Source organism: Myotis nattereri, assembly GCF_964212035.1.
Source record: "Myotis nattereri genome assembly, chromosome: 6".
Taxonomy (NCBI): domain Eukaryota; kingdom Metazoa; phylum Chordata; class Mammalia; order Chiroptera; family Vespertilionidae; genus Myotis; species Myotis nattereri.
Genome location: NC_138081.1, coordinates 25,139,548 through 25,166,885, shown reverse-complemented (window position 1 = coordinate 25,166,885; position 27,338 = coordinate 25,139,548). Strand labels below are relative to the sequence as shown.

Here is a 27,338-nt window from a genome sequence, read left to right as displayed (position 1 = left end):
ATATAAGATAAATAATATCCAAGTGTAGAAAAGAAAATAATTTGTTAAGTATTTGAAAAATGGACCTATAAATAGTTTTTGCTTAGTATATATTGAGTAATAAGAAAAAAAAACTTGCATAAATTTGGATAAGTCAGTATGGAACCTGATGTAGAAAAGTTTGTAATTAATCCAAAATCTATAATTTAATGTGTATAAGAAGCAGGCCTGGTCACCACATGCTAAACACACTTTTTGTCATCAACCAAACTGAGGTGTGCTGCTCTTGGGATAGATGGTCTCTCAGAATCCCAAACATGAGGCGGACAACTTAAAACTAACTTTCCAGAAACCTTGCGGTCTCTTAAACCATTGCTCTTAGTATTCCAGGAGGCGGCAATGACATCCTGTCATTTTTGACTGATGGAGCAGCTGTTACTCCATGCATGTCACTGGAGGTGGTGCTGGAGCACGTGCCCACATGCTCTCCATCTCCCAGCTCTGGCCAATCTCTGACATCTGGTCTTGTATTTCTTGGAACTCATGCAAAAACATTTTAAGCTAGATGACATTTAAAAATATATTTTATCCTTCCATACTTACAGTTTTAATACCCAGCATCTGGAAAGCAACCTCTTTGTCAAACTTTGAGTTCACTGGAGATAACTAAGAATTTAAAAGCTATTACTGCCATTAGCCAAGTTAAACACACACACACACACACACACACACACACACACACACCACAAAGCAATGCTATGGAGATGATAATTCTACTATGCTAATATTTACCTTGTATCCTTCTTTCAAGGGACTCAAATGACAAGGGATTTCTTTAATATGCGCTAATCCCGTTAAGTACAAAAATAGCCTTTTCATTAAATATGAAAGAAAACATGCACAAAGAAGTTCAGTTTCAAAGAGTGCTTTGTCAGAAGATGGAAGTAACATTCAGTCTGCCACTTGCTCTTTGCTCTTCCATCTATTTTTATTTAATTGTATTTTCAAACAATGTCTTCTACCTTATCATTATTAGAATGCAAAATATATCTCTCACATTTTTCCTTTGGAAATAAAATGAAATTGGTACTTACTCATAGTCCTATCTTTGTGCCAAGCACTGTGAAAGCACTTGATATCACAAATACTAATTTTGAATCATATGAAACACATTTAAAAGAATGCTTTGCAAAGGTCAATGAATTTATTTTCTGATTTGAATTAGCAAAATATGTAACATACTTTGTCTTTTAAAGAGCAATGTTATAATCTGCTTGGGGAAGAAAAATAAATCAAATTTTAAGTTCCTCATTTATGGAAATAAATCAATTAAATTCTTCATTTATGGAAATATATCTAATTGTGAGCTTTATGGTCAATCTTCATTAACTAGAAAACTCATTCTAATTTAATGAATATCTAACTTATTTAGCCTTAGCAGTTAACTAAAATAAAATTTTTGTAGTTTGTAAAACAACCAAATAAACACACAAACAAAAACAAAAGAATGTTTTTTTCTAAAATATAGCCTTAAATCTAATGGAATCTATGTTTTGTAGTTTTCTATGTACAGGTATTTTACCTCCTTGGTTAAGTTTATTCCTAACTATTTTTTTTTTTTTTTGTCAGGGATAAATGGGATTTTATTTTTAGTTTCTCTGAGAGCTCATTATTGGTGTATAAAAATGCCATCAATTTCTGGGTGTTAATTTTGTATCCTGCTACATTGCCAAATTCATTTAGTAAATACAGTAGCTTTTTGGTGGAGTCTTTAGGGTTTTCTATGTACCATGTCATATCATCTGTAAATAGTGAATTTTACTTCCTCCTTTACAATCTGGATGCCTTTTGTCTTCTCATCTGATCACTGTGACTATAACTTCCAGTATTATGCAGTCACTATGGAAAACAAACAGTATGGAGTTTCCTCAAAGTATTAAAAATGAAGCTGCCATTTGACCCAGTGATCCCATTCCCAGGAATATGTCCTAAGAATCCGAAAACACCAATCAGAAATAATATATGCACCCCTATATTCTTACCTATTTACAATAGCTAAGATCTTGAAACAACTCAAGGGCCCATCAGTAGATGAGTGGATAAAGTACACTTACACAATGGAATACTCTGCAGCATGGAGGGACCTGGAGAGGATTATGCTAAGCATCATAAGCCAGTCAGAGCAAGATCATTATCACATGCTCTCACTCATATGTGGAAGCTAATGAACAAAATAAACTGATGAACAAACTAGATCCAGAGATATAGAAGCATGGAATAGACAGATGAATTCCAGAGGGAAGGTGGGGATGGTGGTGATAGGGGTTAAGAGATTAACCAAAGAACTTATATGCATATATGCATAAACCATGCACACAGACAATAGTGCAAATAATGCAGTAAGAGCCTGGGAGGGGTCTATGGAGTGGAAGGGGTCAATAGGGGGAACAAGAGGAACATCTGTAATACTTTCAACAATAAAGACAAATTTAAAAAAAGAAGAAAAATGACAAAAATAAGTTTAATGGAATCTGTCTGACAACTAAGACACACAAAAATCGTTAACAATCTTTATTCCTATAGCTATAGCAAAAAAGAAATTTAGAGACACAATGTGCTAGTGTCAGGGTGTGCCCTGAAATTTCTTTCCTAAAAAGAATCCCTGATTAACGTTTCTTATTTTTATTTTGGGGGTCGTTGGTTCCCTCTCTCACTCCATTTGCCTCTTTCTAACGTCTATTTCCTAGGGCCATTCTAACTCAGTGAGAATGAGGGAACATCAAGTTCCCATCCCTCTTGGCAATATTCTTTCCTGCTCGGGCCCATTGTGGTAATATTGCCAATTACCTTCCCCACCAAAAGTGGTCCACTCCCTAATTGTTGCCCAGCAGAGTCTGCAGTTATTGCTACAGCCTTTCAACATTGAGAGGCTGCTGTTGAAAACCGGAGGCTGTGTACTGAATTTCATGGTGATGGCCTAGCCCCTGACACCTGAGTCTTTCTAAGCACCATCCAGGGAGACTTTAGAGGAGCCATTCTTCCCTTATAGTGCCACATTGGGCCTACGTTGGTTGACAATCTAAATGTCTAACACAAAACACCACTTCCTTCCCTTGTGTGCCAATTGCCTTTGAACTCAATTTGAACAGCTCTACACAGTTTTCTTTGGAATGAATTTTCATCAGGGGTTTCCTTTCATATATATATATATATATATATATATATATATATATATATATATATTTCTCCTCAGAAGGTCAGCCCTGTTGGAGTTCTAAAGATGCTTAAATCCTAGGGTAAATGTGGCTGAAATTTAAACTAGAAATCCCTGCTCTATTAACCCATCAATGCCTTTGATAAAAATGGCTATTCAAATAGTTATACAATGCAGATGTTAATACAAGGATGTTAATGGAATATATATTTATCAATTACAGTTAAGGAAATGACTGGATAATGAACAACATAAACTGATGAACAAAAACAGATCCAGAGACAGAGAAGCATAGATCAGACCATCAAACCTCAGAGGGAAGGCAGGGGAGGGTGGGGGTAAGGGGGAGAGATCAACCAAAGGACTTATATGCATGCATATAGGCCTAACCAATGGACACAGACAACAGGGGGATGAGGGCATGAGTGGGGGGGATGGAGGGTAATGTCAGGATAAGGACACATATGTAATAACTTAATCAATAATAATAAAAAAAAGGAAATGACTGGACTCACACATAGAATACTTCCCAGGCATCTCTATGTGCACCCTCTGCCAGGCACTAGGAGTACATCAAAGCACAGTTTGGACAAATAGCATACATATTTTGCTGTTAGTTTGGGCTAGTCTTAAAACACATGAAAACTTGCTATAGTTTCTGATTATTCAAGACATTTTCTTTTTTTCTTACATCAAAAGTCTACTATAACCTATATACTTGGAATAAAGTAGGCTCCCAGTATGTGTTAAATAAATAAATGAAACAGATTACTATGAGAAAAAATGTCCAATTTGACTTTTTTTTTTTTTTTTTTGGTTAAATCAAGAATTTTCTTTTGTATCACTGGCTTCTGTTTCCTACCACTTTCAGCTTAGGTAATTCCACCTCATGTGATTCTGTCCCCAGGCAGGACACATACACACACACAATGCCCTTTCATATTTATATAGTCCCATTACCCCAGGATGGTCTTTAACTAGTTAAATCAACTGAACCTCTTCCAAAGTTTCCTTTAGGATGGCCACAAAAAGTAAACCCTTATCTATTTCCCTTACCATTCTATTGAACCAGGTTTTTGTTAAACATCAGTTTTTATGATAAATAAAAAAAAATAAACATTTTTATTTAACTACTTAAAATTATACTTACCTACTTAAAAATCACATTTGCCTTTTCAAAGTCACTATTTAATTTTCAAAACACAGTATTTCAACTGTATCTTAATCTGCAATATCAGAAATTGTTTTTTTCTAAGAAAAACACATTTTGAGTTTTAAATAACTTTCGGACTTTAAATTATTTAATGTCACTAATTCATCTAATGAAATGTTCCTTTAGCATATTTCACTCCAGCTAAATGCTATAGTTATAGAAATCAGCTACCAAATTTGAAACAAAATAGATTCTCTATTTTTCAAAGTCCCAAGTTATTTAAAATAGCTACCTACTATTGTGCATTAGAAATAGAAATAGAAAAACAGGTGTATATAATATTGTTCAGGGAAGAATATTGTTACTGGATATCAAATATGGATAGATTATTATATAAAATATTATTGCTAATCAAAATAAATCTAAAAGTGTTGAAGCTATGGTTTCAAAATTTATAGAAAAACATTAAAGAGGTATAAAAATCTAAATTCATAATAAAATAACTAAGTGAAAGTATAAGCTTATATAGAAAATCCACGGTATGAGAAAAAAGAAACACAATATATTGATATTTGTACAAAATTATTTAATATTCTTTTATTAGATCTAAAAACAAAGTTAATTTGGAAGAATATTTCTTTGCTAACATTGTATTTATATTAAAAATTGACTTTTTGGTTTATAATTTCATCCTTTTTATTTTAAATATTCTAGAACCAAACTCAATATTATGGTAAACTTTATAAAAACAAACATAGCATCACACATAGTCTACATAAAAAGTTATTCTACTTTACATCCCTTATCCATAGGCACATTAAGAATGACAGATATTCACAAAAAAACAAATATCTGTGGAATAAAAGTTGAATAACTAGATAATCCTGAGAAAAGTTAAAGTTAATGCAGAGTTCAGTCTTCTTCCTGCTTATCTAGATCACACTGGATGCCATCTTGATTAAACAAGGTATTTGCTTCCACAGGTGAGACTAGCAACACATAGCATACTGTAACACAGCACATCAGAAGGGAGGGTAACCTGATCTTTATGATAGAGAGATATCAATGTGCTCAGGATACAGGCACTTAAACTATTCTGAAGCTACCTGCCAAGAACTACTTTGAAATCACACCAATTTTCTTGAGTTTCTGCTTACAGAAATTAATGTAGGATGTAGAGAGTAAAAATGACCTTACCAAATTTTATATGAAAATACTCTTATGTGACATTATGTTTCTACCAATATTCATTTGGGAGCAAAATGAATTACATTGCTTGAAATAAATATATCCATGGAGTTTGGCGTGCCTGTAAATTATTGGAAGTACTGTGTGCTTGCTCAGTTTTAACCTTGAGGAGTTTCTCGGCCACAGAAACTTTGGAAAGTTTCTGCACAGATTCTGACACATAGATATTTCTGAAGGAAAAAAATAGAGAAGGAAAACAACCAAAGGGGAAAAAAAAGTCAGAGAATAAATCTGCTGTGCAAAAGTCTAAGCTGCCCGCCACGAGTGGATGAAATGAAGCATCCTGTGCTCACAGTGTCACTAGGGAGAGGAGAACTCAGACACTGTGTAAAAACTGCTTCCAGAAGCGATGGCAGCGGCTGCACAGAAAGGCAACCAGCTCTTGCTTGTAATTAAACATGATCTAGTCTTTTTGTGATTTCAGCTTTAAAATTACCTTGCTCGAAATTTTCAGGATTTGCCATTTCAGAGTGGCCTAAAGACAATTAGCAAACTACCCCCTTATCTCTGAAACATGCCCCATCTAATAGTAACTTAGAATGGGTCAGATATTAAAGTCAATCTGGTTTGGTTAACTGTGGGTCCAGAATTACAGAAGTCAATCTTTCTAAGAGCAAATTTACAAATCTCTTTTACTCTCTGCTAACGTTTTTAAATTTCTGAAGAGCATACAACTTCTAGTTGACTCTAAAAATTAACCCACTAACAATTAGAAACAGCTTTATTGCAGCTGAATTCCTCTTCTGATTACAAGGAAATACATATTTCAGTTTTAATTCATTTTTTATAAATATACTTGGCTGTCTTTTTTGTGAAAATGGCTCTTCCGCCTCCAAGTTTTATTTTTATGCTATTAATTTATGACAAAATGTGCAAAACTTTCTATTACATTTACTTTACCAAAATAATAAAATCCTATGTTGTAGTACTTGGGAATTCCTTAAGTTATAATGAGAGTTTCAAAATCCGCTTTTGTGAATGATGTTAAACTGAATATTATATTCTGAATTTGTGTTTATAAAATGCTATTGCTGTATAGTTACTGTTATAGTTTTGCAATTTGTAAAGAGAACAAAAGACAGGAACTCCTTTCAGAGGAGGTTCCTCAAGCAGAGAGGAATAAGAAGCCGGTAGGGTATGGTGTAGTATAGTATTAAAAATATAAGCTTTTGTGTTTAAACCCGTTCTACCAATTAAGAGCTGTGTAACTCTTGGCAAATTATGTAACTCTTTGAGGCTTAGTTTTCTTACTTGCAAAAAGAAGGTATTTCCCAGGGTTCCTCAACCTGCTTCTGTACTAGACAAAGAAGCCCATTAGGGTAGGAAGCTAGGCAGGGAATGGAACTCAGGGTTAGTTAAATACATGATCTAGTTGTATGTTGTATTACTTTTTCTGTGGGGCATATACCACTGGTGGGTAGCACAATAATATTTAAACTTTATAGATCAGCCTGATTCTGACACATAGATATTTCTGAAGGAAAAAAATAGAGAAGGAAAACAACCAAAGGAAAAAAAAAAAGTCAGCGAATAAATCTGCTGTGCAAAAGTCTAAGCTGCCCACCATGATATATACAACTAGATCATGTATTTAACTAACCCTGAGTTCCATTCCCTGCCTAGCTTCCTACCCTATGGGCTTCTTTCTCTAGTACAGAAGCCGGTTGAGGCTCGCCAATGGTTCCTCTTCCCTTCCTCTCATTGTCACAGGTCAACTGGAAAGGGATCAAAATGACTACCCAGCAATTAAAACTGGCCTGCTGGGTTACATTCATACGTCAATCTCAATTTAATTCCTTAATCTCAACTACTATGACTATTTTTAGCCCCATGTGCCCTGTTGTCTGGTGGCATTCAACTAAATCCTTTTTGATTGATTGCTCTTGAGTCAGGAAATATAAACATTTTTCTCATTTAATCCCTAACAGTTTGGGTGAGGCAGAAGTTGAACATATTTTGGAGGTAATGTGATGAGACAGTATGTTATAAACACTTTAGTACCATTACTTATTAATTATGTGACTTGGGGCATTATCTCTTTGTACTGCAATGTCTCAATTATCACCTTAGTCATCAACTATAAATAAAGAGGGTAATGCTAACCCACAAAATGTTGTTGTGGTGACTTTAGGTTCAGGCTCAAGACCTGGTCTAAGTAAGCACTCAGTAAATGTTTTCTTTTCCTGACTGTCATTACTTCTCCCATTGTATTTCTTATCATGGTTTGAAAATACTGAGGAAAGTTATTTAAATGGCATAGATATTTTAATGCCATTATTTTCATTATCTCATAACATATATTAATATGTGTCTGAATCTTGAATTTTTAAAACAATAAAATATTGCCCTATCCAGCCCCATCCCCTGAGAGGCGCTAACTGTTACATCTTCCTTACTCTTGTGGATGCTGCCTTGAGAGTTTGACACAGGAAATCTTTACACCTTCAAGCAGGTCCAAAGGTCATGAAAGAACAGACCAGGTACCACGTTCTGTATTCATCACAGCATTCCTATGAAAACACTGCCAAGTCACCCAGTGTTTGGCACAGCATAAAAAAAGGGCAAAGGCTTCTGCAAGCAAGACACTTAAGTACTGTCATCCTCTTAAGATATACATTTATGTAGAAATTTATGTTTCTAAAAGTTTATTTTAAAGTATATAAAGGGGAGGGGCACATCAGGCTCTTCAATTCCTGCTGCCTTGCTCTTCGTTTGAAAGAAGAAATGACTGTAAAAGCTCAGCAGCTGATGGATAAGTGAAGTCCAGGCTCCCTGGAAAGGGTGGGAAGAAGCACATCCTGGAAGGAAGACACATTCCTAAGATGTACTTGTACTACCTGAGGCTGAAACTTTGCAAACACCCTCAGGCAACATAAAAAATATGCTGATCTATAAAGTTTAAATATTATTGTGCTACCCACCAGTGGTATATGCCCCACAGAAAAAGTAATACAACATTAATAAAATATAACAAGTTATCCTGTGCAATTTAAAGGCAATTAAAACAAAAAAGGCTTTGTCTTATTTTCTCATAATCTGAAGTTATGAAAACCCCACAAAGACATGGGCCACTGAGAGTATTAGGATCCTTTTGTAAAAGGAATGACTTTGCAATAAATGGTTAAAACCCATGCACCATCTCTCCACTAAAGCTTCTAGTTAAGACTTAAGAAGATCTTCATTCTGAAGAAAACAATTACTTTTTTTTTTTTACCATTACCATTTAAAAATTACGTGTTTATAGAGACATTCCATTGGTGGCATAATTAAGGACAACTAACTTCATCATAAACAATAACTTTACTGTACATAGTATGTTGGTAAAAATATACATCATACCCCAAATCCTGCCTCACAGAAATCTATTGGCATTTACAAAAACTGTACACAATGTTCTTTGGACAAATAATCATAGCCACATTCATTGTGTATTTTAATATCTACTTGCAATTACAATACTTCATTTATTTTTGTTTATGAAGTTTCCAAACTTTTGCATAAATCCTCGAAACTTGTTTTCATTTGGCTGATATGTGTGGTAAACATTAGTGTTGTAAGCAAGCCTTGGACTGGACCGACCATAGCTATTGCCCACAGTTGTGGATTTTATTTCTGGGCGGTGTATACTGCTATTTGACATGCTGCTTGTTGGCTGAATAGAATTCTCAATCTTACAAAATGGCTCAAAACGACTGTAAATGCGCCGGTCAGTTGACTGAGTTCTTAGAAGCTCACTGGGCTGTGACCTTACAGGAGGAGCTGGTTTTCTTACAGGAACAACAACTCTATTAATCTCCTTCGAATCTCGGTATTGGATCTGTTCTGTGTTAAATCTTGGGGCAGAGGCATCCCCTGGCCTTTCTAAGAACTTGTTTTCAACTGGACTTGGAGAAGGCATTATTTCATTACTTTCATCGGGTGGAGAATTTCTCCCCTGAGAGGAGCTCACTGTTATATCCTCCTTACTCTTGTGGATGCTGCCTTGAGAGTTTGATGAGGAACCACGCTTTCTTCTAGGAGACGACTCAACTTTCGGTTCTGACTTTTTGGGGTTTTGATTTTCTTCAGCCTCAGAAGCCAAAGTGTCAGAACTACTACACATTCTATAAAAGGGAGATGTTTTATTTTTGGATAAATTTTCTTTCTTTTCTGGGCTAAGGCTAAGTAATGACCTTAACTTCTGAGATCCCTTTTTCAAAAAGCTTGGGGAACCCTTAACTTCTTTCTTTGAAGTGAGGTCTTTGTTAGATTCCTCTTTATTCACATCAAGCAAAGCAGCGATGGAAATGGACTTGGTAGCTGCGCCACTCGGAGGGTCTCCCTGGATCACCTCCTCCTCCTCTTCCACACTGTTGGTCACATTGTGCATGCTTTTAGAACTTTTCAGCAAATCCTCTTTGGGTTTTACAGGCTGTCTAATTCGATTCCTGGTAAGTGTACTATAAACATAATGCTTATTATTTCCATGGTCTAAATTGACTTTTGAGTGGTCAAAGAATGGGAAACTTCGCCTTTTAAGCAGATTCTCGTTTTGTTGTTGACTCTTTATGTTTTCTGTCTGCTTATTTACACACAAGTTTGTGTATAAATAGTTGTTTGACTCTGGATGGCCATCTGTAGTTTGGTTTAAGACCGCTGAGTGGTTTTCGGGAGTCTGCAAGGTGTGCATTTTTGGCGACTCTGCCTGCAATGGTAGCTTGGGGATGGATTCTGGCAAGGGTTCATCTGTCAACTGCTCTACACTTGTAGGGGTATCTGGGACCTCCTGGGGTGTTTCACTTCCCTGGGAACCAATGATAGTTGAATTTGAAGAGCCAGTTGTACAACTATTAACTTCTTGCTGCTCAGGTAAAGTTGGTTTAAACACTAAAGAGGGGCGAAGCCGCGGATGTGTATACAGGGCACTGGCTTTCAAGTTCTCAGAGCTGCCATAGTTCTCGAACCGGTCACCAAGCGCAGATCCATTAGAATCAGGTGCAGCTTCTGAATGATCATTTAAGTAGGATTCGATCCTCCAGTTACGCAGGAATGACTTTGTGGTATTTTCAAGGGTTGGCATTCGTTGTTGCAAAAAGCGAACATGATTATCTGTCCCATTGAAAGACCTCCGCACATTTGAATTCCTCTCTGCAAGATGCGTTGTTTTCCTCTGGGCAAGCCAATTGCCAAAACTCTGGGCAGGGGTGACCTGGTGGCTCGCATAGCCTCCCCGGGACGAGGATGCCACACTCAGACTATCTGAAGGCTTTTTCCAGTTACCAGGAGGATTGATGGTTCGATTCACGGTCCTGTTCAGCAACAGGTATGACGCTGTTTCTGGCTGTTCCCCGGCATAACTGTGCCTCTTCCAATTTTCATTCTGACTGGGCTGATACTGACGGATTGCATTTGGACCATTAAAGTTGGGAACAAAATGAGGTTTGTATCCAGGATTCCTCATGCTATATTTGTCATGTTCATTCCGAGCGTATATCCCTCTGTTTTTGAAGTAACTAGCATCTAGGTTATGGATTTGGTCTTGTCTAGCAAGAAAGTTTCTTTGGCTGGAAACAGAGGCCAATGACGAGAGTGAGCGCTGGTAAGTGCCGTTCTCCCACAGAGCTTTGCTGTGCTTCACCCTGGCTGATTCTTCCTGGGCGAACTGACTGGGGACACAGGACCTGGCATAGAGTGTCCTGAATTCTTCATCAAAGGACTCAACCAGTTGTCCTGTGATGACCTGAACCATGCTGAGGTGAGCTTTTTCAAATGACCACATGTAGCTGGAAAAAAAAAAAAGTCAAAATTAGAACATTTTACATTGACTGAGTTAAAAGATTAATGACAATATATATATATAGCTCTTCTAAGAAACATGTGTGGTTTAATGCCAACAAAAGAGTATTTTTTGTTTGTTTTCCTTGACTACCATAATTTAGAACATCTCCAATCATTACATGCTTGTAATACATAAGCCGCCCCACTCTCATATTCATATTTTAAGTAATAAATCAACTCAAGTTCTGGGTTTGAATCCACCCACAATGCTTTATACTGTTTACCAGAAGTCCAAAGAAAAGTCTGCTATGAATTTTGGATCTCTGCCTAAGATTTTTATAGAATAAAAAAAGATATTATATTTCATAGATAGTGTCCGGGCAAGGTCAAGGCAAGCTAGTGCCACAGGAAAATTTGAGAGAACTGGTTTCTGCTGATCTCTCTAGTCCCATGAGCTGGAGCTTCAGTCTACTCTTATCCAAAATGAGGACAAGAACAGCATAATCGCTACAATTCTTTATACTTTGAACATGTTATAATGCCCAATGGGCCTATGCAAATAGGATGCGGGGGGTTGTAAACTGAGAGAGGGTTTGTGGGTAGTAGCCTCAGTTATTAGACAGTGCACTCAGTGTCCTCAGGATTGATAAATTTAATCCTCACAAACCATGCCAGTCAGAATGCCAATTCAGATCCTCTAATACAGGTACAATTTCTAGGAAAATAAATTTGTGACTACTTTATAGTATTTTGTGGAACTTCCGATCTCTTTTTTAGAGTTTAGAGCAAACAGTTACCTTGAAACTTCATGTAAAATGTTAAATCTGACATTTGAAAATCTAAATAATTAACATGCAGAGTCACTGAGCTGGAAAGGAAAGCACTAATATGTTATGTATCAAATAATTACATGATGCAATAGGGTTAATACAAAGGAAAAACTATAGAGACACTCTCCTCAATAAAGGACTTTGGTGTTTATAAAGGGGGGACAATAACGAAGGCAGATTAAATTATTAAAAGAATGTGCAGAGTAATAATTTAAAATAAATTAAATACTATAAACAGTAGTGTGCATCTTAATTATTCTGATATGCTTAATGTTATCTAGAATACTTATTGAATGATGGTATGAGTACAACATTTACTACGTGTTCTTTATTTACATGCTAGAGGCCTGATGCACGAAATTCATGCAAGAATAGGCCTTCCTTCCCACAGCTGCTGGCACCGGCTTCCATCTGGCACCCGGGACCCAGGCTTCCCTCTGGCCGCTGGTAGGCACCAAGGACCCAGGCTTCCCTCCAGCTTCCAGCAGGCACCCGAAACCCAGGCTTCCCTTGCAGCCCCGGCTTTTATTATTGTGTTGGCCATCAGGCTGACTTAAAAGAAATGGTGCAAAACTGAATCATTAAAGAAATTTCAATCCAACTGAAGAAATTTCAATCCAACTGAAATTTCAATCTAACACTGAAGTGTGTTAGAAACAGCAAGTAAAGGAATGAATAGTCAGCTATCAAATGCAAGAAGAATTCCTGGAGAAAGCGGAAGTTTAGCAATATTTTGACAGAAACTAGACAACTCTGAAGTTCACACACAAAAGCTGTGGGAGGACAATTTGTGTGGAAGAAAACAAATAGAAAAAGGAAGTAATAATGGTCATGTATTGATTGGACACAGAAAACAAATTATGTTTACCTGAAGAAAAGAAGCTATATAAGAGATGGATGAACCTTGAAAGCAAAGCAGAGTTGGATTGTGGAATCTGTTCCCAGGTTTGAACCAATTATAATAAAAAGAGATGTTTGAAGAATGATTTTTTTTTCTTTAACTAATTGTTGTATAGACTTGAAAGATGAGGGATTGTATTCACTATGAAGAGTAAAGTCGTTGCAATGAGGTGATAAGAGACTAAGCCAGAGCAGAAATTGGAATGAGTAAAAATGGTGAGCCAGTAACAAGAAAGAATAAGAATATCTGCAGGTCATAAAAAGGCTGTGCATAGGATATAAAAGAATTACCTGCAGGTGTGGAGCTTCGGAATCTGAGAAGATAATGGTACTAATGAATGTGTGGCAGTTGGAAAACGTTCTAGGATTTGGTAAATCAGAAAATACTATTGAAATATAATTTCAGGTAATGGAAAGATATTCAATTGGAGACATTTAATGTAGAGATTATTCTCTGGAAACACTGAACACTCCCAGAGATAAAAGATATACTGACATTTAGGTAACTTCCTGTAAAAATCCCAGGACCCCAGCCAATCACTGTTCTGTGAATTCACCTATTGATAACCATTTCCCACACAATTTCCACTAAGTTCTATGCAGTGATGGCGAACCTATGACACGTGTGTCAGAGGTGACACGCGAACTCATTTTTGTGGTTGATTTTTCTTTGTTAAATGGCATTTAAATATATAAAATAAATATCAAAAATATGTCTTTGTTTTACTATGGTTGCAAATATCAAAAAATTTCTATATGTGACACGGCACCAGAGTTAAGTTAGGGTTTTTCAAAATGCTGACACGCCGAGCTCAAAAGGTTCGCCATCACTGTTCTATAGTCCCTTATTCTTAAATATAAGGACAGTGCAAAAGATAGGCAGACATTAGAATAAAGTTTAGAAGATAGCTTATAATGCTTAAAAGCTTAGATGAAATATAGAAACCAAACCGAACAAACACAAAAAAAGGTACTTGGAGGAAACAGAGAAAATGCACAAATAAGAATAAATATGCGCACACATGCACACACACATGCACACAATATTTTCAAAGAAATAAAGAGAGAAATAAGTATATAAAACACACATAGGATGTTAGGAAAATATTTCAAGTAGCAGATATTCAAAATATTTGACAGCAACATTCAAAAAGATAGATATTAAGCAGGAGGAAATCCCTCCGTTAGTAATAATGCCCCCACTACTAGATGGAAAATTACAGGGGGGGAAATACAATGGGAACAGAAATCTAGTTAAGAATTCCAGAGACAGACAATAAAGATAACTGAGGAGAAGACACTGTCAAAGAATAAATGAGAAAACTTCTCAGAATCTGAAGACACAACTATTTGGATTGCCCAGAACAACAAAAGGAAAAAAGGCCTATATCTAGAAACATCTTAATAAATTTGAGAATAGCATGGAATAAAAGGGAAATCCTAGGCCCTGGCTGGGTAGCTCGGTTGGTTAGAGGGTTCTGAAATATTAAGTTTATGGGTTCGATCTCCTGCCAGGGCAAATACAAAAATCAACTAATAAATGCATAAATATGTGGAACATCAATGTTTCTTTTTTTTTTCTCTCTCTCCCCCTTTCTAATCTCTCTCTTAAAATCAATAAATTAAAAAAGAGAGAGAAATCCTAGACACTCCAAGAAAAAAAAATATATAAAGTTACATGAAGAGAATTTGAAGTATAATTGTTTGAGGCTTCTTAAATAGCAATTTTGAATGCAAGGCAATGCCTTCCAAATTCAGAGGAAAAAAATGATTTAAGTTAGAGTTCATCGCCAGTTAAAACATAAATCATCTGGAATTATGAATTTTTGGACTTAAAAAATTCCTATGCTGATAGAAAATGTTCTTGAGCAAATTTGAGAGAAAACCCATGACTGGAAACAAAAACAAGTTAAGAATGGGATTAAAAGTAGGATTTTAAAAACTAGCTCAAACTACCTAGGAATATAGAAAATACCAGGACCCCAGCTGTGCTCATTTAAGACCTGTTAATCCAGACTGGACATCACAGATTATTGGTAGTAATTGAGCATCTGGAAAAGTTTGTGCTAAGAATTCTATAGTCAACTGGAAAAAAAACAAAAAACAACTAATAGAATACAAAGACAATGAATAAAACCAAAACAAAATGGTCATTGTTCACATTGTTATGGAGAAAATATATCATAAATCACTTCATCACTTATCAATAATACATTCTGACACAATTTCAATAATGTAAACCCAGACTACTTATTTAACCAAAAATTATGATAAACGGTATAGGGTGAATGGGAATCAGGAGGGCAAGTGGATATGAGTGGGTACAAAATACAACTCTTCAATTGCCCTAATATAAAGTCAAAAGATCATATCTAAAAGTGATCAGTTTGTCCTGGCCAGGGTGGCTCAGTTACTTGAGAATTGTCCTGTGCATCAAAAGGTTGCTGGTTCAATTCCTGGTCAGGGACATACCTGGGTTGTGGGTTCTATTCCCTGTGGGTCACATAAGGAAGGCAACTGATGGATGTTTCTCTTTCTCTCCCTTTCCTTTTCTCTCTTTCTCCCCTCCTTCTCTCTCCAAGCATGTCCTCGGGTGAGGATTAAAACATAATAATAAAATAAAATTGATAAATCTAGAAATAGCAGTATAATCACATTATTTAAGAGAATGAAATACATATCAGGAGAACTAGCTAAAATAATTAAATAATTGCCCAACTGGCATGGCTTGGTGGTTGAGTGCTGACCTATGAACCAGGGGGTCACGGTGAGATTCCAGGTCAGGGCACATGCCCTGGTTGCGGGCTCATCCCCCAGCGCAGGGGTGTGTAGGACGCAGACGATCGATGTTTTTCTATCTCTTCCTCTCCCTTCCTCTCTCTCTAAAACCAATAAAAACATATTTTTTACAAAAAGTGGTTCAAGAACTCTGAGTTCCTGATTGGGGGTAATAAGTGAAGTCCATGGAGTGAAAATAGTGACAGGTTGTGGCATGGATTTCTAAATATGATGATTGGCAAGTCTGATCAAAGATGGCATCTTGGAGCCAATAACTTCAGTGAAACTTACTTCACTTTAATGAAACTTTTAGAAAGATCATAAGATTTACAAAGAGCTTATCAAAGTCTCTCAGTCAATTTTGTGGGTAATACTAAATACCTTCCAGATTTTCATATAATTTCAAATGAGCATATCCAATTAAAAAATTTCTGCCAAAACCGGTTTGGCTCAGTGGATAGAGCGTCGGCTTGCGGACTGGAAGGTTCCGGGTTCGATTCCGGTCAAGGGCATGTACCTGGGTTGCGGGCACATCCCCAGTGGGAGATGTGCAGGAGGCAGTTGATCGATGTTTCTAACTCTCTATCTCTCTCCCTTCCTCTCTGTAAAAAATCAATAAAATATGTTTGTTTTTTTTTAAAAAAATTATTTACACACATTGATAAAAAGTATGTAAGTGTTTTATCTCATTAATGGTAGGATCATGATATGGCAAAACACTTATGTTTTCCTAATAAAACCATCACCATGGTGAGGGAGCTGTCACACAATGTGTGACTGTGGTTAGTACAGACACCAGACCTGTCTAAAAATGCTGGGAGTTTAAAATATGAAGACTGCCCAGCTGGTGTGGCTCAGTGGTTGAGCATCGGCCAATGAACCAGGAGGTCACACAGTTTGATTCCTGGTCAGGGCACATGCCCAGGTTGTGGGGCTCCATCCCTAGTAGGGAGCACGCAGCAGGACGCATTTAATCGATGATTCGCTCTCATCACTGATGTTTCTATCTCGCTCTTCCTCTCTTTGAAATCAATAAAAACATTTTTAAAATAAAAAAAGGCAAATATTGTATAAAAATAAAATAAAATATGGAGACATTTTATGGCAAAGAATTTTGAAATAAAGAAGGCATTTTGAGTTTGCCTATGAGAAAAACAGTGACAATTACAGAATGTAAGAGACAAAGGATGGTTTTAACCAAAAGGAACTAAAAATTTTGATCAGTTTCTGTGAAGACTGGTTCATATCTGTTCCACCAGATCCTGTTAACAGTAGGAAAGTTTCATGATAACTAGTCAGAAAAAAACCCAAAAAGTGACAAGGGCTGACAACCATTAATTTTTTTAAAGAAATATATTTAAAAGTAACATAATATCATAAAGAGATAGAGTTGTTAGATAAGGGTTTTGATGAATTTGTATAATCTGTGGTCCTAGGCATTCCATATCCACTTCCATAAATGATGATTTTAATTCTGCCTCTGGCTTATGATATAGATAGAAAGATCAAAGTTTTGTTGCTGTTGTTTGTTTTTCCCAACATCACCTCCAAACTAGCTCAGCTAGCTGAAGGCCTGGGGCAGGGGGGTGGGGGCGGGCTAGAGGGCGTCAATGAAGGAAAAAGGGGGACATGTGTAATACTTTCAACAATAAAGAACTATTTTTAAAAAATAAAGTAGCTCAGTTATAGTCATCTCAACATATAGCACCTATTAACACCAAATGGTGTAGCAAAACAAAGTTCAGGTGAATTGATTGTTGAAAGATCATCTTAAAAGTCAAGTTAAATAATAAAAATGTAAAGCATTCATTATTATGAGATTAACTAATAAACACCATTCTATAAGTCAAGTGAACTCCCAATTTTAATTAAAATTTCAATTAAAACCAGGTAGATCTGAACAAATACATACACATATAATGAGTTTTTAAAAGGACTCATTAATTTTAAGCACTGGTTGTAATTTCTGCTCTCCACACATTTTCCTTTAGAACTCCAAACTACATTTTCCAAAAAAGATCCCCTAGGAAGGAAAGTTGGCAGATAACAGTTTTTTTAAAGGCCTAAAATAATAGTTAACATTAGAGGTTTTGGATGCATTAACTCTAATTCTCATGACAACGGCATGAGGTAGTTCTATGATTATCCTCTTTACAGAGGAGCAAGTTCAAACGCAACCACATTAAGGAACTTGCCCACAGCCTTCCACTTTAACTTGTTGCCTCATTCTTGTGGACTTTTTAAGTTCCTAAGGCTTCCTCTCACACTGTCCTGCTTACATCCACAGGTCTCCTGGCTTCCTGCCACAGTCTTTAGTAAGGAGTCCACTCTGCCCTGATGACCTGGCAGTGAATACATGCTTGCTGGTGCTTTCCTCTGCCTGTTAATACAGCCTCGCTGTGTATCCCAGTAAGGACCGATGCCTGAAATTTATCAGAGAATATTCGGGCAGCACTCATACTGTAGAGCCAGTGGAATCTGGACTGTGCTGCCAGTCCTGGACTGCCTGTGGTCCTTAGCTGTGGGGTTTTAGACACGTCACTGAAACCCCTGGAATTTCAATTTCATCCTTTATAAAATGCAGATGAAAACAACAGCCTTACAGATAAGTTGTAAGGATGGGGTTGAAATATATAAGCGAACTAAGCTGGAACAGAGTAGATATACCACCAGTGGAAGCCTCTAAAGATGCCAGAGAGTAGAATCCGAGTCACCTGTCTAGTGTCTACTATGACAGCCAGACTCTTAAAGTACTTTTTGGTAATATTAGTGACTACATGATAATTACCAGCTTCTCAATAGTGATGAAATAAGAAAAATCTGTTCAACAGATTCTTCAGTCCAGCACACTCCACACTGGAGATCGAGCCCACAACCTGGGCATATAGCATGACTGGGAATCGAACCATGACCTCCTGGTCCATGGGTTGAAGTTCAACCACTGAGCCGCGCCTTCCATTTTTATGAACAATTATTATTAAGTCCACACTATGTACTGTTTTCATAAGGAACAAAAACACATTTAGTATTGTAGAACCATAGAGAATCTGAGATATGAGATAACCCCCTCATTTTGGGGATGAAAAACTTGAAGCCAAAGGAAGTTATGGGATTTTCCCAATGTCTTAATGTTGTTTAGAGGTATAGTCAGAACTGAAACCCAAGTCTCCAAGACTGCTTTTATTTTTTATTTTATTTTTTTATATATTTTATTGATTTTTTACAGAGAGGAAGGGAGAGAAATAGAGAGTTAGAAACATCGATGAGAGAGAATCATCGATCAGCTGCCTCCTGCACATCTCCTACTGGGGATATGCTCACAACCCAGGTACATGCCCTTGACCAGAATCGAACCTGGGACCTCTCAGTCCACAGGCCGACGCTCTATCCACTGAGCCAAACCGGTTTCGGCTATTTTTTATTTTTAAGAAATAACTAGATTACATTAACATTGGAAACTAATAGTTTCTGTAAATGATTGATAACAATGCAGTTAAACACAAACTAGGCTATTAAAAAGATAAGAGATAAGTGTTGTGCACTGTTGATGGGAATATAAATAGATGCAGCCACTGTGGAAAACAGTATAGAGGCTCCTCAAAAAAATTAAAAACACAATTACCATACAGCCCAGGAATTCCACTTCTGAATATTTATCTTTAGAAAACAAAAACACTAACTCAAAAAAGGTATCTGCATGCCCATGTTCACTGCATTGGCTATATTTACAACTTGAGGCCCAGTGCACGGGATTCATGCACTGGTAGGGAGCATGGCCTGCAGGGATCGGCCCACTGAGAAAGCGCCACTCATCCCAGTCAGCTGAGCTGCTGCAGCAGAAGCAGCCACTCATCCCAGTCAGTCGAGCTGCTGTGGACCCACTCTTTGAGCGGCTGCTCCTGCTGCAGAGTGCAGCTGCTCAACCCCAGGGGGCAGGTCCAGTATTGAGCGTCTGCCTCCTGGTGGTCAGTGTGCACCATAGCGACTGGTTGACCACTCGTTCTGATTGTTCTGCTGTCCAGTTGATGGGCTTTTATTATATAGGATAGGCAAGATATAGAAGCAATTTAAATGTCCCTCCACAGATGCATGGATAAAAAAGATGTGGTACATATAGACAACAGAAAACTATTCAACCATAGAAAAGAATGAAATCTTGCCATTTGCAACAACATGAATGGACTTGAGGTCATTATGCCAAGTGAAATAAATCATACGGAGATAGACAAATACAATATGATCTCACTTATATGTAAAACCCCTATTCCCCCTCCAAAAAAAATAGTTTATAGATACAGAACACAGATTGGTGGTTGCCAGAGGCAGGGAGGTGTGGGATGGGTAAAAAGGGTACATGTGTCAAAATGTACAAACTGCCAGTTATAAACTAAATAAGTCCTGGGGATGTAATGTACAGTATGGTGACTATCTATATATATAAAAGCCAAGCGACCAGAAGGACAGAACGACCGGTTGTAATGATGCACACTGTGGAGGCCAACTGGCCCAATCAGGTCCCTGATTGCCTCTCCCCACCCTGATTGGGGGTGGGGCCAGTGGCCAACCTCCCACATCCCCACCCCCCCTGCCAACCTGGCCTGATTGGCCCCCATCAGGCCTGGCCAGCTGGACCCCACCTGTGCAGAAATTCATGCACCAGGCCTCTAGTAGTTAATAACACTACATTGCATATTTAAAATTGCTAAGAAAGTAATCTTGAAAGATTATCCTCATCACAAAGATAAAAAAGTTTTTCTGTAACTATGTATGGTGATGGATGTTAACTACACTTATTGTGGTGATCATTTAGCATTATATACAAATATTAAATCATTATACCTGAAACTAATATAATGTTACATGTGAATTATAACAATTAAAAAAGAACTAAGCAGATTACAAAAAATTTGAAACTAACAAATTCTATAAATTATTATTAATGTGAGAGATGAACACAATGATCTTACCTGTAAGAACCATACATAACTTTCTGGCAGTCAATTAATAAAAATTTCTGTTCCAATTTTCCATGAAATTTGGCTCCTGTTTTTGAAAGATAATCTTGGCCTTTTACTGTCCGCACTCGAATATTCTAGAATTATACGTAAATATAATGTAAAAATTAAGGCTAGAAAGGGAATATTTTGAAAAGTAAAATATATGCTAATATAAAACCTTAGTATCAAAAACAGTGTACTTGAAATAATTTTTAAATACATAACCAAACGACAAATAGTGAAAAGCAACTTTTAAAACACCACCCAAAAAAGAAATATACTAGGAAAAGAATAATTTAAGATACTACTTTACATTTATATGGAATGGTTTCATAAATCACTTAAGATTCCTACTGCAAGATCCTTTCAAGTTATAAATTCATAATGTCCAAATAACTAATATTAAAATGCACCCGCCTTTTAAAAAGTCAAATGGAACTGAAATCACTATGCCAAATGATTGTGATAAGCAACATCTGCTGCATGAAAGAATCCCTGGAGTCAATAGTTTCAAGGTTGCATATGCAAAACAGGAGCATTAATTATGACTGGTAGCAAAAAAAAACTCAGAAGCTCAAGTGCCTCACTATCAAGAAAAGAACCATATACATTTGTCATAAATATATGTGCTTTCAGTTACATTCGAAAAAATACAAGGGACCCTTTAATGATCAACCGTAATTCTACTTTAAATTATATATGTATGTATTTTTTTCTATTTTACTTTTGGAGTAATATAGCTTAACATGTCTTAAATTCGACTGATACAAAAAATAGTACACAAAATAATCAAAATGGTACCCGAGGAAAAAAACATGGAATTCTTACCCTGAGACGTTGAACTTGGCAACCCTGCTTCTCAGTCATATTTAGGAAATGATTAAAGTTGGATTCATCGAGCAGAATGTATACAGATACCCCTCGAGTTGATGCCTCCACTATTTCTTTGAAAATGTCCACATCTGTAAACATGTCCATCACTAAAGCAATGACCTGTTAAAAATAAGAATAGCAAACAATGTTAGATACCCACTAGGAAAATATCTAGAAATTGGTGCTTTCAATAAAAATTGGATAAAATAGAAAATTAAATACATGTATAAACAAGCACTTGTGTTTTCTAAAATAGAAGGTAAAGGATAAAAAGAGTCTGTTGAAAATAAACAAAAATAAATAAGAAATTAGAGAAAATGGAATGACCTGGGAATAGACACATGGCAACAACAGCCAGGATAATGTGATGCATACACTAAATATGTTAGAAGATGAGCAAAATCATGGATAGTATATTAAATCATTTTATTTACTCTAATAAGACGTTAAAACGAAATATTGGACCATGCATAAATTATACAAGTTGATGATGACATTCTCTAAACTAACTGTGAAACATATTTGAATTAGATTTTCTCCAGGTAGAACAATTTCAATCATTCTAGTGGCCTCTCATGACCCTTTCTTATTTATAAATGGAATAAGGTGCCAGAAGAAGGGAGATGCTAGTGTTAACAACATCACTCATGTCTTGTGAATATTCTTTAATCAAATATGTGACAAACTCTCAAATTACATTCACAACTATTTTTTATTATTGATACTATTACACATGTCCCCATTTTCCCCCTCTTTGACCAGCTCCACCTAGACCCTGTCCTCACCCGCATTCCCTGGCTTTCACCACACTGCTCTCTGGGATTACGCTGCATTGATAAGTGGTGTGACAATGCATAGGCACTGAGATGAAGAAAAGAAAATGCCCATATTATAAACTTACTAGAGGCTAGGTGCATGGATTCGTGCACTGGTGGAGTCCCTCAGCCTGACCTGCACCCTCTCACAATCCAGGACCCCGATGGGGATCGGGCTGAAACCAGCAGTCTGACATCCCTCCAAGGATATAGTAGTGTGAGAAGTGACAGGTGATTGGGGAGGAGCCTGAGCCTGGGCCAGGTGCTAGGCCGCTCCTGCTCATCCTGGCCCTGCTGCACCTGTCACCACCGCTGCAAGGTAGTGCTGCCACGGAGGCAGGAGAGGCTTGCACCACTGCAGATGCGCTTGCCAGCCATGAGCCCAGCATCTGGCGCCTATTGGTCAGCTGAGCGGTGCTCCCACTGTGGGATTGTACTGACCACCAGGGGACAGCTCCTCCATTGAGTGTCTTCCCCTGGTGGTCAGTGCGCCTCATAGCAACTGGTCGACCAGTCATTCAATTGTTCGGTCATTTGGTCGTTTCAGCTTTTATATATATAGATTTTACAAAATAACTCTTAGAAGTGTATGTGTGGAGTAGTCTGGCACCAATTTCTTTTTTTAACTTGAAAGGAATTTTTTTTTTCTTTATTGATTAAGGTATTACATATGTGTCCTTATCCTCCCACTGCCCCCACACTCCACTCCCATTTATGCCCTCACACCTCTGGTGTCTGTGTCTATTGGTTATGCTTATATGCATGCATACAAGTCCTTTGGTTGATCTCTCCCCCTTACCCTCACCCTCCCCTACCTTCCCTCTGAGGTTTGATGCTTCTCTATCTCTGAATCTCTTTTTGTTCATCAGTTTGTGTTGTTCATTATATTCCACAAATGAGTGAGATCATGTGATATTTATCTTTCTCTGACTATTTTGCTTAGCATAATGCTCTCTAGCTCCACCCATACTGTTGCAAATGGTAGGACTTTTAAAAGCAGCATAGTATTCTATTATGTAGCTGTACAACAGTTTTTTAATCCATTCATCTGCTGATGGGCACTTAGGCTGTTTCCTAATATTAGCTATTGTAAATTGTGCTGCTATGAACATATGGGTGCATATATCCTTTCTGATTGGTGTTTCTAGTTTCTTGGGATATATTCCTAGAAGTGGGGCCACTGGGTCAAATGGGAGTTCCATTTTTAGTTTTTTGAGGAAACTCCATACTGTCTTCCATAGTGGCTGCACCAGTCTGCATTCCCACCAGCAGTGCACGAAGGTTCCTTTTTCTCCGTATCCTCGCCAGCACTTATCATTTGTTGATCTGTTGATGATAGCCATTTTGACAGGTGTGAGATGGTACCTCATTGTCATTTTGATAGAAAGGAATTTTTAAAATAAGTAAACATTCTTATACAACATGATATTCTTTAAGACATTATTAGCATATCTAAGGAATTTATTTTTAATTTGCCAGATAGTTTCATGTAACAAATTACTGGAAACTTTGGAAAGGAACAAATATACAGTACCAGGATAAATAAAGGTTTTTGTTTGCAAAAAGTAATTGAAGTCACTCATCCAGTGGATGATTCTAGCACAGCAAAGGGAGAACAAATGCCAGTTTCTCTTGCCTGACAGATAATACACTGGATCAGAATTCAGGAGACTAGATTACACATCTTTGACAAGCTTATCTGATGGCAATTGAGTCTGGTAGCTTATCAGGACTTCTAGTGCGCTGTACTATCACTTGATGTTAAAAAATAATATAAAGTCTACAGAAAATGTCAGTGGTGCCAAGAGAGGTAAAATGAAATGTTGATTTTTCTTTCTTTTTAATAGTGGATTAAATTCCTGGAAAGGAATAATTAGAAATAAGGTAAGCCAACCCTAATCTGAAGGTATTATATATTCTCAGTTATCAAAATCACACTGTGCTTTAGAAATGATCACAATGGTTATATATAATAAAAGAAATTATACCTGATTAGGATTAACAGTTTTTGAAAAGATACATCAATAGATTTTATTAGTCAGTATAGAAGCTGGTTACAGTAAATGGTATTCAACAAACTACCATGACATTATACAATATTTAAGTTATCTTGCTTCTTCATTAATTCCTATTTTATTCTTGCTTTGTAAGTTGAAAAAGTAAATAAATAAATTCGTCTATCAGCAATATGAGACAAAAATTTTTAGAGATTCCAAGTTGTTTTTAAGATTTGAGTGAAACTTCACATTTTTCAGTAGTTTCGGAGAATCTCACTCAAGGATGTTGGTTTTCACTTATCTTTCTCACAGTAGTAAATTTTCCTAAATTACCGTGACAGTAGAGGACACACTGAATTAAAATAATATAAATATGGACAATAAATTCACAATAAGTTCATATTCATGACATAATTTAGTGCCAGTCACAAAATTACATAATCATTTGGTAAGTAATTTACTGTAATAATAATTCAGAAAAAAAACTGCTGAATTGTTAGGGGTGGTACATGGTAGAATGAAACTAACAGGGTTTCATGGAAAACCTTAAATAATGAATAAAGATTATTTTTAGCCATCCAACCTAAAACACTATAGCACTGAAAATGACAGTAATATTTTAATACATTTACTGAACTAACCTAAAGTTAAATACTAATTCATGCTTATGAATATGGAATAAGTTTAGTTAGGATTTATGAAGGATCTTTAAACTGTGGCACGTGTTTAGATTTGATCTAGATTTCAATATAAATCCTAAAAATGGAAATATCTGGTCAAAATAGTACCTTGGAAAAATGTGTCTCATAATATTCATATTAAAAATATCTAAATTCTATTGAGTCATTTCGACTGATAAGTATTATAAAGCCCCCCTCTATCATTTCATTGTAGTGTTCATATTTATAAATGCTCTAAAATACTAAAAACAATGTGAGGTAGAAACCAGTGATAGGAAAGATGACAAGAACTGAAAATTAATGACAGTTTTGATAGAAACTGTTCATCACAATGTTGACATTGAATACATGCATTTCCTGAGAAATATGCTTCACTATCTACAGTATTTTAATTTAGAACCCTGTATTGTTTATTCCTTTGTAAGCTATTAGGATAGAAAGCCATTAGTGATATGCTTCTATATGACCTACTTAACAAAATGTAAGTGTACCTTGGGTTAATGTTCTGTAGTCACAGAATGGTCATTATCATCCTCAAAATTGAAAAATTGAATATTATACCTTTTCTGCTTCAAAATACTAAGCATCATTCAAAAGAACTCGGACTTTTTTGATAATTGCCTGCTAGATACTGGTGGATTTACTTTTTCCCACAGCAGAAAAGCTAATAAGGAGTTTAAATGAAAAAGGATGAATGGAGCTCTATAATGACTGTATTTATAAGAAAATTCAACACAACTAGAAAACTTTAAGAATTGAGTAATAGAAATCAAGGGAAATGATCCCTTAGGAAACATATATTTCTGAGTCTGTAAAGCCTGTCAAAAGCAATGTGCTAAATGGATTTCAGAAAAAAGAGAGGCTGTTATTACGAATAAGTGCTCTTCGCTCTTCTGCAGCCTAAGTAAAGATTTCCATTTTGTGTGAAATTTCATATATAATATTATGCCCATTAGATTCTTATTTAGTAAGTTACAGATTTACATGATAAATACTTTAATTTTTGCAGATATTTAAGTATCTATCAGTGTAGACTAGTAGCTGTATCGATATATCAACTCATTTGGTCTGTCATTAAGTAATTTTGGGGAAGTCTCTAAAATGCATGTGAGTCTCAATGCCATCTATTACATCTATATATATAAAAGCCCAAGTGACTGTTACAACCAGTTGATGAATGACCGGTTGACTGGTCGCTATGATGCATACTGAACACCAGGGGCAGATGCTCAACACAGGAGCTGCCCCCTGGTGGTCACTGTGCTCCCACAGCCAACCTTCTGTGCCAGCAAACCTCCCATGGTCCCTCCCCCGGCCAGTCAGCCCTGATTGGCCCCAACTGCCAGCCAGGCCGAGGGAACTCCACCTGTGCACGAATTCATGCACCGGGCCTCTAGTATTAAATAAACCAGAGGTGATCTTGCATGCACCAAGTTCTGAAATTCAGTGTTTATTTCCAATTCTCCAACTATTGGATTAAAATGTACGCACTGCACTTAGTTTGTAAAAATCGCACCAAACAGGACTTGGTGAAAGTGTAAAAACAACAACTGGGTATTGTAATAAAGTGAACAGGACATATAAAGAGAAATGGGCTCTGTTATGTCTATAATATACATTTGGAGAGTCAATACCTATGTTTGAAAACTCAGAAGGGAAACTGCATAAATTATTTCCCAGATTTTTTATTTTGAACTAGAGGCCCACTGTACAAAATTCATGCTTTGGGTGGTGGTGAGGTTCCTCAGCCTGCCCTGTGCTCTCTCACAGTCTGGGATCACTTAGGTGACGTCCGCCTGCCAGCTTAGGCCCGATCCCTGGGGGATCGGGCCTAAGCTGGCAGTCAGACATCCCTCTCGCAGTCCAGGGCTCTCGCAGTCCAGCACCCCTTGCTCCATACAGCCAGCCTGCAACAGAGGCAGGAGAGGCTCCTGCCACAACCACTGCACTAGCCAGCTGTGAACCTGGCTTCTGGCTGAGCAACACTCCCCCTGTGGGCGCGCACTGACCACCAGGGGGCAGCTCCTGTATTGAGAATCTGCCCCCTGGTGGTCAGTGCGCATCATAGCAACTGGTCATTCTGTCGTTCGGTCGATTTAAATATTAGGGTTGTATTA

At 36.9% G+C, this 27,338-nt stretch overlaps 1 protein-coding gene across 1 annotated transcript in view; it reads right to left on the bottom strand.

Moving 5' to 3' along the window:
• Positions 1-8,806: 8,806 nt before the first annotated feature.
• Positions 8,807-27,338, bottom strand: part of FAM83B (family with sequence similarity 83 member B) — a 54,434-nt gene continuing 35,902 nt past the window's right edge. The window contains exons 2-4 of the mRNA XM_081094801.1: positions 21,685-21,849; positions 20,827-20,951; positions 8,807-11,356 (exon numbers count right to left, since the gene is read on the bottom strand). Of these exons, the coding sequence (XP_080950927.1) occupies positions 9,055-11,356; positions 20,827-20,951; positions 21,685-21,849 (2,592 nt within the window). The 3' untranslated portion in view covers positions 8,807-9,054. The remainder of the gene's footprint in view (positions 11,357-20,826; positions 20,952-21,684; positions 21,850-27,338) is intronic.